This window comes from Austrofundulus limnaeus, unplaced genomic scaffold (assembly GCF_001266775.1).
Source record: "Austrofundulus limnaeus strain Quisiro unplaced genomic scaffold, Austrofundulus_limnaeus-1.0 Scaffold196, whole genome shotgun sequence".
NCBI classification, from domain to species: Eukaryota; Metazoa; Chordata; class Actinopteri; order Cyprinodontiformes; family Rivulidae; genus Austrofundulus; species Austrofundulus limnaeus.
Genome location: NW_013952598.1, coordinates 657,285 through 671,038, shown reverse-complemented (window position 1 = coordinate 671,038; position 13,754 = coordinate 657,285). Strand labels below are relative to the sequence as shown.

General features: G+C 39.5%; 1 protein-coding gene across 2 annotated transcripts in view; it reads right to left on the bottom strand.

Annotated features, from left to right (window-relative positions):
• Nucleotides 1-5,350: 5,350 nt before the first annotated feature.
• stk40 (serine/threonine kinase 40) overlaps nt 5,351-13,754 on the bottom strand; it is a 19,011-nt gene continuing 10,607 nt past the window's right edge. For both annotated transcript variants that reach the window (XM_014018588.1, XM_014018589.1), the window contains exons 7-11: nt 12,681-12,796; nt 10,901-11,045; nt 10,430-10,549; nt 10,185-10,269; nt 5,351-8,766 (exon numbers count right to left, since the gene is read on the bottom strand). In XM_014018588.1, the coding sequence (XP_013874042.1) occupies nt 8,548-8,766; nt 10,185-10,269; nt 10,430-10,549; nt 10,901-11,045; nt 12,681-12,796 (685 nt within the window). In that variant the 3' untranslated portion in view covers nt 5,351-8,547. The remainder of the gene's footprint in view (nt 8,767-10,184; nt 10,270-10,429; nt 10,550-10,900; nt 11,046-12,680; nt 12,797-13,754) is intronic.

Genomic DNA, 13,754 nt, shown 5'->3' with positions numbered 1-13,754 from the left:
TGATCAGGTCAACCGCTGCTTGTGTTAAAAAAGAAAACTTAAAGAAYAAAGTCTTATTTTGAGAGGCAAATCCTTCACAAAAAGAAAACACGCTCAAGACGCGTCTGAGTTTTGGCTAATTGGAAGACAACTGATCATATCAACATTGAAAAACCTCATTCTTACAACTTTCTTTAAAAAACATGGCATGGGAATGTAAAACACTTTTAAAATTTCACCAAGTATTTCTCATGTTATGGAGTAAAAGCACTCTATAAAACAAACTATTGATTTTCATTTGGGACATTCAGCCCTTCAAACATTTAAAATAAAACAGTAAAACCATAAAATAAATAAATCGGCGACTGAAAAACTGAGCAAACTGACCCATGTGGAACATATTGAAGCTCACAGATGTTTTGCTCCTTTTTATCCTCTTTATTGCATAAAGCAGCAAGGCACTGAAAAGATTAGCAAATAAATTCCATCTCCTGTCATAAAAACATTTAGTTCAAAACACACTAATACAGTATTCTCCACCAAGGCATGTTGTATTATTCTTATCATTTTGCATTTTTTTTAAATAAGCCGAGTACAAATTTTGAAACTGCTGTCTAATAGAAAATTAGAAATTTCAAGCCAAAGACCCCCACAAAACCTACATTTACTTTGGTTGTTTGGGCAAAATTAATATGATTTTTTTAAAATTTYATAGCTCCATTTATGAATAGTGTTTCTGAGTGATGCTTGTTTAAAAATCATTCTAGAAGAAACAGTTGGTCCACTAACACGTCACACACGCTCATATTCATAACACACACACATACCTCCTTGTTCACCTTGTGGTGGGCTGTTTTCATGGAGTTTTTGGGGGGAGACAAGGGCTCCCATTGACGGGGTGGCTCACCTCCCTCTACGACCAGATGTTCAACGTTAGCGGGYGGTTTGAAAATAACACCCTCGCTGTTGCGCCATGTTGGATTTCCCATTCAGCTCCAGTTGAATGAGTCTGAGGACTGAGAAACAAAAAACAAGACATGATGGGATTTAACACATTAAACTGATATGTTTTTTTAAAGGCTGAAAAACCAAACAAACCAATAGTGTTGATAAAAGAAAGTTGTCACATTACTCCACCAACAGATGGCCAGGCTCATCTCGGCTTTATTTGAGTGAGATAYATGACAAGAGTTTTATTTCACAACACTAAATAGAGCCATGTGTAGGCAAAATATGCACGGGCTGGCTTGGCCTTTCTGCATCATGTCAAATGTTAATACACAAAAGACTTTGTGAAAGAACATATTAATGTCCCAAGATGTCATCCAAAGAGACAAAAAGCAGAAACATTTCTTTCACGGAGCAAGACAAGGTCACAAAGTGAAAGAGAGCAGCTGTAAACAATCCTAACCTCAGGCACATCATCAAGTTTCATATTATTTCTGCTTCAGTTTTAAATAATAACTAAAGACTATAATAATGACTATATACAGTATATAATAATGAATATAATAATGACTAAAGACATTTGTGAAAGCAGGGGTGTCAAACTTATTGTCACAGAGGGCCACATGAGCATTATAATGTAGTTCATTTAATGTTTTATGTCTAACTTTTCAATGCTAGAACTGAGCACCAATAAAAATAACTAAGCTCTACGTGGTATTTCCTGCATAGAAACAGTGTTTTACCACGTCCTCTTATAAACGCTGAAAAGTACTACGTGTACAACTGTCTAAATGTAAAATAAATAAATTCAGAAATACTGTTCAAAGTAAAAATAAGAGAGTTTTACTCACTGTTGAGTTGTAGTGAGCAGCTGGTGTCTTGAATTCTGAACCACTTTCCAACAGGGAATTCCCACTAGAAGGGGCTTTCCAGTTCTAATCTATGACTTGTAGGTGGAAAATTCCCACTTCCCGGTACAACTGCAAATACAACTGCCACAGCAAAAGTAGCCAGCGAAAATGTAGCAAAATGGAGATTTTACAAGGCAAATTTCRTCAGTTGCTGACTACTTTTTAACCCTGTGCAGCTCCACCTAGTGGTATGATGTCATCAGTTTTGACGGCAAACTAATTCATGTGCATGATGGGCAATGTAGTTAATAGTCAATATAGGCTTTAAAACAGCAAATGCTTACTTTAATACATCCTTGAAGCTCTCGCAGGCCACATGAAATGCCATGGTGGGCCGTATTTGTCCCACGGGCCTTGAGTTTGACACATGTGCCTCAAAGAAATGCGTATCTCTTACCACTTTTCAAATCAGAGTTTTAGATTAACATGTTGAAAAATGACTTGTTGAAGCAACCGTGAAATATTATAAATTGCTACCATCTGAAAATTTAGCAATGTCTGTAAACTTAACATGGTTAGAGCTATTTTTCTGTTGGCAAAGCTTGATTCATTGTGGCAGTGGCAGCCATCTTGACTCACACTAATCTTTGTAAGTGAGAAATATTACATTTTATAGGTACATACAAAAAAAAGAACGACAAACACACTAAAGAAAGTTGCACAGTTTAAAACGACATACCTGGCTGACGTTTGTGCTCACTGTTTTCCTTTTGTTGGATTTGTTTACCAGCTATTTTTTGTCTAAAATGTTTCTGGGTTAGAAGCAAGTGTTTGCTGTCAAATAAAGTTAGAAATGTGTAGCTAACTGGACCTAGAGTTGTTCTGTGCATCGCAGACGGATGTAAAGACATCATSAATGGATTTTTCCCCTCAAGCCTTGGAAGTTGAAGTGACAAGACGACTTGAGCCTGACGCACGGACTTTGAGAGCTCTGTCATCTCACTYCTGATCGCTACATCGTCACACGTCAAGTCGACAGCTCACAGTGGGCCAAAACAACCCTCTGGCAACGAGAAAATGTTCCACAGCCTGAAAGGCTGTCAGCATATAGTCTAAGGTGCACGCAGATGCAGAAGACTGCAGCTAGCTAGCTTTGATGTTGAAAATAACCATCAGCACCTAAAACTCACAAGTTAACGCAGTGTGTTAACATCTAAAACAGGCATTGCTTTGAAGAGAGCTRTGTTCTGTTTGGAGCTGTTCCTCTGTGTTAGCTACCAGGAAGTTTCATTTGAAGGCACACATGAAGCTACTAATTAGCCCTTTCATCCGATCCATTTATCAAACAGAGGAGGCATTATAACAAGTTAGAAATGGTTTTGACCACGATGTTGACTGACAGTGGTGGAACTAGACTTTTATGTAAGAATTAACACAAGGGTGGCCTTTTCGTGTGGTGGGGGGGAGACACAAACAAATTAAACTATTTTGTTTCTCAAACTTGGTAGCTAAGTTATCAATTTGAATTTCTCTCTTCATCAAGTTGTTTTTAACCAGTTAAGATTAACAGTTTTTTTGCTGGTTTATTGTAGAAAATGAACTTTATCTGTGATAAATTYTACTTTGTGTGCGTGTCACCACAGCAGCCTCCCCCTGCTGGCACCAGATTTACAGCCTCATGTCAGTAACTAATGTGGCATTCTTTCATTTSTTTAATTGTCTTATGTGTTTATAATGGAAAGAGACGTCTGAGTATAGAGCACTGATTTCAAAGGATTTATCATCAAAGTAAGTGCAACTAAGTTTGGAACAAGACCATCCRTGGCCATTGTGGCTGCTATTCCCTTCAGCTGACAGCACCATAAATACATTTTAAATGTTTTTTTTTTGTTGTTTTTCACTGAAATAAAGTTTGGGAACTGCTGAGAGAAGAAGATAATTAGACATCATTTTGCAGATGTTTTCCCTTCTTGCTCCTCGTGTTGGGACCTGTTTTGTGGCCAATTTATTTTTGCCAACAAAAATGAACTGAGCTTCGTAAGTCTGATGTACAAAACTGCGAAGCTGCAAAACTCATCTGTGTAGGAGTCTYTGAGGAATTGACTGAAGACACACAAATGGAAACGCTTGTTCTAAGCTCCAAGATGAAATCAAGTTTGTGTCTCGATGGCAATGGGAGTTTTGACCTTTATACAACATATTCAGTACTAGTTYGCATTTAGATTAATTTTTCATTTGGGTTTTTACATTTTGCAAAAATATCAATTGTAAATGGAGCCAGGTGAAGGCCTCAAACAGCCACCTTTCCTTTAAATACCATGTTTAACCCTTTATAAGGAAAACTGTTATATTTCACGTGGCCTCTTCTTGTTCCAGAGGTCGAGTCCTCAAATGCAAAATAAATCTGGTCCTGTGTGTTTAGCTTTAGACACCATAAAGCTTCATGCTCGACACAGCTGGAAGCACGTTCACACTCAACAGTCATAAACCACAACTTGAAGCTAATGTGGCTGTGCACTTGGGTCGCTTTTTCCAATTCATTTTTTAAAAACCTAAACACACTGCTACYAGTAAATTGCGCACACTACAGCAAGGACAGGACAGCTACACACACATCTGGAAGTGTGGATTTTGGTTTATCGGTGTCCAGCTAAATTAATCCTGACCCACTTTAAAACAAAACACGCAGGAAGAGCTAGAAACGTTGCAAATGTCTGGCGTCGTCTTTAATGAACATTTGTTTGAGACACCGGAGAGGCGAGCAAGAATCTCCCCTGCACCAGCTGGTTGTAATTTATGAGGACAAAGCATCTGTGGAACTCTGACCCTGAGGATCGTCGTACTCCCCACCGTCCCCCCAAACTCTGGCTGATGGGTGTCACAACCGAGGCACAGAAGGGTGGGAAATGTCACTTAGGACTCGAGCAGAACATGTGCAGATAATCAGTTGAAAGGCTCACTCAACAGTTCCCACACTTGTTGCCATTTACCACAAATCTGAATCTGTTCAAGCACTGCTCATATCGGGGGGCTTTCCTTCTGACCTGCAAGATGAGTTTTCGAATGAAATTAATCACCACCACATGAGGGCACGYGTTATACCTCGAGTAGATGTGGGTTCAAACCTACAGGAAACGGTTGGGTTGTGAGTCATCAGAATTCCTGTTTGAATGTATCCAAACAATCCAAAGTCTACAGTGACTCAGAGCCGTTTATTCTTCTTATCTACTATGACAGGGCACGTCAAATGCTTTGCACCCATATCTATTTATTTACCTTTATTTATCCAGGCAAAWCCCATTGAGATTRCAGATCTCTYTCTCAAGGRAGGCCTGGGCCAGAAGGCAACCCATTGTACACAATTTGGTATTATATTACTGTTTATCTTCTTTAGGTGTGCTGTCCAAAAAGGGTAGATTAATATATAGAAGCCAATAAAGACAAGCATTCAGGGATACACTCTTTGATATTCAACAAAAAATACGTTGCTTCTGCTCCTTTTTTTAAATAAATTGCTCCACCTAGCGGAGAAGTGAAAAAGTGTCAACATCCATTCAATAAAAGACAAAATCCAACATTTCCATATCAAAGTTTATTGCTGACATGCAAGTAGAGATCTGATGAAGTAGAAAAATATGTTTTTTTTATACAAATGTGTTTATCTGTACAATTATTCAGTTTTCTGTATCCAGATGCCCGTATCCAACCAAGCAGCTTACAACACATTGTCCCATGGGGTTTAAGCAACACGTTTTACATCCCGCACCAGGTTTACAGTTGGAACGACCAGTAATTAATCGAATATGTGCCGACAATTTAATAAATTTGTAGGATTTTTTTCCCCAGTTGGRGGGCGCAGATTCGACTTAATGGGGTGAATTGTTTTCGATTTCAGTTGCTCTGACATACGAGTTCAAAATCGTGCAAAAATTTACTAATTCCATGCTTTTCAGTCCACAATGTTTACCAATACAGCTCAGGAAAACAAACAATGACCATGGAACATCCTGCTAGCTTTCTGATTGAAGAAAGCCGTTAGGTTACTGWTCTGTACTCATGTCTCATGGAAGATGGTGCCGAGACACTTTCCAAAGACGTTCGCTTAAAATCAGCACTGGCTACGGAGCTCGAAAACAACCTTTTCTTATGAACAACCTAGACTACTACAATACTGCTGTATACCCATGGAATTCACATTGAGATGGGAGAAAGCCAATGGCTCTCTTTAAGTATTATTTTAGCCTCCAGGTGTGATGGTTGACGGCCAACGTGGCCTAAAGTACACGTTAATCGGCATGTGTTGAAACAGAGTTGGTAAGTCACCGGGTGGAACTACTGTACATACAACTTGACTGCCACAGTCATGATGGTACTTTATTTACATACTGACCAAAAGAGTGCAGCCTCGAGTGAAAATTGGGGGGGCAATGGAAGAAAATTTTAATCCAAAACCTCCACCAATAAATCAAGATAACATGAAAATGTTTTATTTATTTAAAAATAGAACTATGCAAAAGTCAGTCTTGTAATTAGTGTAGCTTAAGTTTACCACAAAAAAAAATGGCAAGAAAACAATTTAGTAATCCTAAAACAACAACAACAACAAAATGCTACTCTTTCATGAATGTGTCKGAACAGGATAAAGAATTCGAAGGTTTAAGTGGAGCCACGGTTTGTGTGAAAAATACTTCTTAAAGCTGAGAGAGCGAGGAGACGTGGAGCCGGGTTCACTGGCAGAAGTTACGACAATTATCAGCAGTCAATATTTAAGAAAACCTTTCAACCAAAAAAAAAAGAACAAGAAAAATAAATTGACTGTTTACAATCAATGTCTGTGATACAAGCACCAGTGGTTTGAAAAAAAAAGGGGAAAGTCGGCACAAGTGAATAAATAAATCAACACAAAACTCCCAGGAAAACAAAAAAGAACAAGTAGAGACATTTGAAAAAGATCCAAAGGCTATGTTCATGCAATCAGTTTGAATAGAAATAGGAGGAAGTCCAAAAAGCCTAAAGCAGGTATCAATATGCAAAGGCAAGAAGCAGTGTACAAATGTCTAACAGTCACCGAGTAGTAACTTTGCCATGGTTTAAAGAATCATTGTGTAAAAACAGAATTCATCAAAAAGCAAACACAGCAACTGCAATTAAAAATCTGCGAGTTATTTTTTTCTCATTTACCTATAAAATATTACAGTACTCATTATCAGCCACTAGTTAGTCTCAGACGAGCCTACGTGGTGAGATAAGCGTGTACAAGATGAGCTTGACAGAGGGCTTCGGAGTGGCAATAGATACGTGATCTTTTCCAATCTTAAAGCATTGAAGCAGAGCCTGGTCTGGTTTTCACAGTGTCTGCCACAGCGGCAGGCCAAACAAAACACAATGAAAATAGGAAAATAGCTTAAAGGGTCACACAGTGTCATAGGGTTAACAGCTCGACAGCTTAGGAGACACTTGTTTTGCCTGACCCAACACACTCGCGCATGCACACACACACACATACACACCTGGATACTGCAGATATAGTAAAGCGTAGAATGATCACTTCACACTGAAAAACACTTGTCTCATGATTGATTTTGTTGAGAAGAAAACAGGGAAGCTACCTGGAAGCCTTTTCGTTCTAAATGAGCCAGAGAGTACCAGTTTCCTTGGCTAAAAATACATTTAAGACAAGATTTTTTTGGCAATGGAAACATGACAGCGCCGTATTGTCATTATAGTAGTACGCTGGCACTGAGGAAGATTTCCCATCATTATGCCTTGGCCTCATTCAGTTCTTGGCATTGTGACTCCCAGGTACTCCACACTAGCTGCCTAGATGCTAATARATTTCCACAGGGATGAGCAGAAGCAGGAGGACAAAGCAAATATCAAAGCATGTGTACACATAAGCTTTGATATTTTCTTTTTCTTCTATGCAGTTATAGAGATAAAATGCTACTTATTCCGGTAAATGAAACAAAGCTTATTCAGATTTTTAGAAACCACTGAGAAGGTTTCAAAACACATCAACTCTAACAGAAAACGTTAATGCTTTATGTCACTGGTAGCATCAAGACTCCTTTGTTACAATCCCTTGTCTCAGGACAGTGAGCATGGGTTACCAACAGAGAAGAGAGACAAAAGAGGTAGATTGATTTGAAGTCAGAGTGGTGGACAGGACAAAGACCATATTCATCACAAGAAGACAGTAGAGRGGAAGAAAAACACAAGAGAAGGAAGATGAAATGGAGGTATACATAAGTGAGACATCTGTGATYAAGTGACCCGACTTGAGGCAATACCGAACCACTGTGAAGAGAGTTGCTACATGATTCTGGACCTGTATTGCTCAGGGGAACCAGAATAAGGTGGGGGAAGTGTCACAACTGGGACATCTCAAAGRAGGATTTCTTTAACACTAAAGGCAGGGCCTCGTGTCAGAGTCATGTGGGACTGTGCTAATGGGCTTGTTGCACAGTGACTGTAGGCGACCTGAGGGCGAGGAACCTTTGGGTCAGAGTTTCAGCCGAGGCTTCACGTGTYGCCGGCTCGATCCAGACCGGGAGAGTGAAGCTCTGCGTTGGAGATGTGTTTTTCCTGCCCACCTTCTATCTGCTTCACCTAACTCGCCAAAAACCCRAACATTTGTCTCTTTGTCAGCAAGCTCAGGCAGGGGTCTCACGTGTGCAAGCTCAGTTTTGGGGCTTTTTCTGTCGGGAGTCCTCTCTCATCCCTGCGGGCGTCTTTACTTTCTGGGGAGGCTGGAGTGGGTGGCTGAAGGCTATTTCCGAAGAAAACGTTGGGCGAGTATAGCAGCATCTAGTGGACTGACAGGTTGGGCGTCGTGGCCCAAACGCCTAACAGGTGGGATGCTGCCAAACTGGCGGTTTGTGAGAAAGCTCTTGGATTCATGGCAAGTGTTCTTCTCCTCAGCCAGCAGCAGCTGCTGGCGCATGTAGTTTTCAAACTCGTACTGTGAAGACTCTTCAATCACCTTGGCCTGGATAAAAAATAATGTATTCAGCTCACTGCATTGTAATTACTGAAATATTAACACTTACATAGGGTACAACATTTGTCTATGTTTGAAAATGTAAAATAAATGAGCAGCAGGGAATTTTAGTGTTGAGCACAAACATTTTAGCTTGTGAAGCCGGGTACACACCAAACGCGTTTTGAGCAGCCAAAGCAGCCAGTTTACATGCAAAGTCTAAGGTGGACGCGCATCCAGGAGCAGCGCAGCACATAGCGGCGCATTTTGCCAGTTTAGAGCAGCACSCAAGGTAGCGGTAGGATGCAGCAGAGCATTTTYCGTGCATGCAGCGCGTCCAAAGCAGCTGCTGCTCGAGTTCAACAAATTGAACTTTGGCTGCTCGACGCGCAGCAGCAACCAACCAGAGAGAATAATTTTTCCACATGACGGTTTCCTAAACCCGACACAGACGGACAGGAGCTCGATATCGAACGTCTGCAGTTGGTGTTCTGGCTGGAGATATCAGCACCGATGTGGGTCAGCAGCTCGCAGCTCCTGGAGTGACGAAACTAAACCGCCTCTAAATCATCTGGTGAATTAATTATCTGCTGTGCGCAACGTTCGCTTGCTCTTTAGTAAATAAAACAAAGCCATTTTCTTTATTTTGTCTTTATTTCATTAAAGACAGACCAGAAAAAAACCAAGACACTCCTCCCTCTTCAGACGTACCTCTAGTCTGGTCTCGGTCTGGGAAACAAAAATTTAAAAAAATAAAAAAATAAAAGTCCGTCAGCTCGCAGCTCAGAGCAGAGTTACCGAACAAACCGCCTCTAAATTATCTGGCAGAGTTGTAAAATAACTAAGTACAAATACTTTGTTACTGTACTTGAGTAGAAATTTTGCTCATCTGTACTTTACTTGAGTAATTATTTTTCAGCGTACTTTTTACTTTTACTCATTACATTTTTTCACAATTATGTGTACTTTTTACTCACTACATTTTTTAAAAGGTAAGAAATAGAAAGTCGTATCAACAAAAAATATCAGATACTTTACGACTTTTTCTCAAGTAATATTTTTAGAGAAGACTTTAACTTTTACCAAAGTATTTTTATGACAAGATACTTGTACATTTACTCAAGTATCACTTTGAGGTACTTTATACAACACGGTTATCTGGTGAATTAATTATCTGCTGTGCGCAACGTTCGCTTGCTCTTTAGTAAATAAAGCAAAGCCATTTTCTTTATTTTATCTTTATTTCACCCGTCATTAAAGACAGACCGGAAAAAAACAAACCGACTGGAAAAGAACCAAGACGTTCCTCCCAGACACGTTCGGTGTGAACGGACATCTGTTGACAAGCAGCCAAAAACTGACGTCAGGAGCGTTTTTGCTGCTCAAGACACGTTTGGTGGGAACCCGGCTTCGCTCTAAAATCTTACCTCTTGCAGATGTTCTGGGTGATTGAGCTGATCATCAATATCTGGAACCACCTGCAAAGGGCCACTCATCGATGAAACTGACTGCCTGTGATTAAGTAAACACAACAGCATGATTAGCTCAGTGATGTGCAGTTAGGCCACGCCCCTCATATWCAATGTGAGTTTGATGAACATCTCAGCTGCATTTTAAGTGTTTAACACATATTCTTGCAGTTTTTCAAACATCCAGCAGAGGGCGTATTTACCAAGAGGCAATGATGGCACTGAGGGATTCCAGCACTTCTCCTGCAGTTAGCCTCTGCTGTGGGTCCAGTACGAGCAGCTTTCGAATGAGGCACACTGTGTTCTCTGACACACGTCCATCTCTGTGAGAAAGACAAAAAATATTTATATATTAAYATAAAACGAGAGTAAACTATAATCTCTCTTAAAAGGTAGAAAATTGAACATAAACAGTAAAATCCAGCAAAAACACTTTAAGATCACCCACTTCAGTCAAGGTCTGTACACATTGCTGATGTCAGAAAATCTGCTTTGATTCCAGGATTAGAGTACAAAAGGGGAAAAAAAAAAAATCCTGTATAAACATGCACAGATTAAGCGAGTCCTAATGAGTAAGATRAGACCACAGCTGTCTGAATGAACATAAATGAGTTGACTCTGTGTTGTTAGAGCGGCGTGGTTCTAAGGCTTTATATAAATCTATACAGACTCACTCTGGAATGGAGTACTCCGCAGCCTTGATCTTACGGAAGAGTTCTTGAGGTATGCTGTCATAAAAAGGGAACTGGCCATACAGCATGGTGAACAGAACTACACCAAGGGCCCACATGTCGCTAGGTTTACCACGGTATGGACGACCTGGAGACAGGATGAAGAGGGGATCAGAGACTGCTTTTTAGACTACGAAAAGCCTGACTATGAGCACATTAAACAAAGGAGGGCRGTATTTTAGCGAAATAAAAGTTTATGTCTTTATTACTCAGGAGTGATCAAGCATGCAATCAGTTCTATCCCTGTCAAACAACCAAGTTTAATGATTAACAAACCAGCAAACAAACGCAAGTGCTTACTCAACATCTATACAGTAYAGTTGACCAGAAATTCTCAGAACAATAAGCAGATCCAGTATTTCACAATTCGCAGAAGTTGTATGGAACATTAGCTGGATGCAACTTTGGTACGTTTTAAAAACTGGGCCCTACTTGGCCCCTAACTTGGACTCTGTCACTACTCAAAACAAACTTGATTTTGAAAATGGAGGTAATATTTTGGTCAAAGCAAAAACAACAAAAACAAAAAATAAACGATAATTAAACTGAAGCTGATGAGGGTGTAACATCAGAGCTGTGCATTACCATAGGCTGTGTGTTACAGTCAGCAAGGCGACAGCAACAGCAGTGAGAAATTATGTTAAAGCAAAAACAACAAAAACAAAAAATAAACGATAATTAAACTGAAGCTGATGAGGGTGTAACATCATAGCTGTGCATTACCATAGGCTGTGTGTTACAGTCAGCAAGGCGACAGCAACAGCAGTGAGAAATTATGTTAAAGCTTGTGTGATACACAAACACACACACACACACAGGCTGGGGGATGGGAGTAGATGGGAGTAGTTTCCCTCTAGTGAGTCATCGGTGCATGAGTCACTGATGCTCTGTTTAATTGTGTGCCTGTCACGTTATGCTGATATGTACGTGAGGCTTTTATCTACGGTTTTCAACCGGTTGAACAGGAAAGATGTTTGAAATCATTTTGAGTTTTGCACATTCTACAGGATGTCGGTTAGAAAACCAACGATTAAACTGATGCAACTATGGCCTTTCACGGAATAGCTTGCTCAAATACTGGTGTTACTGGTGTGTAGCAACTCGTGCGCGACCCATTTAGTTGGACAATGAGCATTGTAAAGCGAAACAATAAAAATCGATTCACCCTTTGCTCAGACAAAAACTGTGTTATACAGAGGAAGGCCGCTTCCTCTGCAGACACCATGCATAAGAAAATGCAACATCATCATGATTACAAAAAAAAAGGGCATTTGCCAGTCCAAGATTGCGACACAGCTGTCTTCTGGTTGCTTAACAAATGGAAATTCAAACAGAAACTTGACTGCTAATGTTACGCAACGCATTAAGAACAATTCCAGGATCCTCTTTAGACTCAAATCAGAAAGGGTGACTTCTCTTACCAGAACTTTCAAGTCAGAAATTATGACATATCTGTTGCCCCAGTGTATTTCACGTGAAATTACAGCACATCCCAGTTCTACTTTGCCATACCTCTAGCACTCGTGATGACATTTTCACACTCACATGGGTCAATAAAAGCCGGTGTGACTAATGGAACAGGTTTTTAAAGGTGTCAAAAGCAGCAGAACACTTCTTCTAACAACTATCTGTCTGACAGAGACTCCTTTCCGTAAAAAGCAACATATTTTGTACCTGCGATGTCGTTGAAAAAGAACACACGTGTGACATATTCTTCACTCACCACTTAACACATCAGGGCTTATGTAGGCAGGACTCCCTCGCTGGTCTTTCAGCAGGTCGTCCTCACTCACCAGATGCTTTCCCAGGCAGAAGTTCGTGATCGTGATGCGGTGAGTCCTTTAAACAGAAAACAGAAAAAACAACTTAACATATAGTTCTAATAAATACGGTTTGATTTTAATAAATGAAAGGGTTCAAAGAACTCCAGTACAACTTGTTAGGCATATAAAAGTTTAAGTTTTGCAAGTGTTGGAGCTTAAAATATTAAGCACACACACGCATTCACACAGGATGACAAACACGTACAAGGTTTATTGACCTTTTAAACCTAATATTAATAATGTAAACACAATGTTTGCACAGTTCCTTGAAAATATATATTCAAGGAAACACTCAAAAGTCCTGATACACATTTTTGTGAAGATCCTTGGCTAGCTATTTTTACAGGTATGAACCTAGGTAGTCATTTTTTGAAATGTAATCTACATAAACTTGAAACAAGAAAGGGTGGGGGAAAGAAGAAATTATTAAATTTGATTTCAACATGCACTATGCAGAATGTTAGGAAGAAGATACATTTACACATGTACACCTTGTACCAATCCACAAACTGAAATGACAATAACCCAAATTCTGTAGCAACAAAGTGCAGTCTTAGAAAAAAATCTATACGCTTTTAACTTTAAGATGAGTATAATTTTAACATAGGCCATTAAATTCTAAATTATTTAAAATATTGTTGTTTTTAATTGAAACCATATGTTTAACTTCCCTCAAACTCAATCTTCATTGTTTTGCAAAAAGATCAACACTAAGGTTGATGTTTTAGGAACAAAATGGTACCTCTGGTGCTTTAAATCCTATAAAATTTGCTCTTTTTAGTTAGTTTGTGCCTACATAAATGTGTTAAGAAATAGGTCATCATAATAAATTTAGTTCGCTTAAGCCAGATTTCATTAAAGCTGTGCTTTTGCTGTGAAGGAGGAAAAAATGTGCAGTTTGACAAACATATGAGTCAGCCTGTGGCTTATGATCATTGTTGCAATGACTAAACCTGCATAGAGATGTGTTGGAA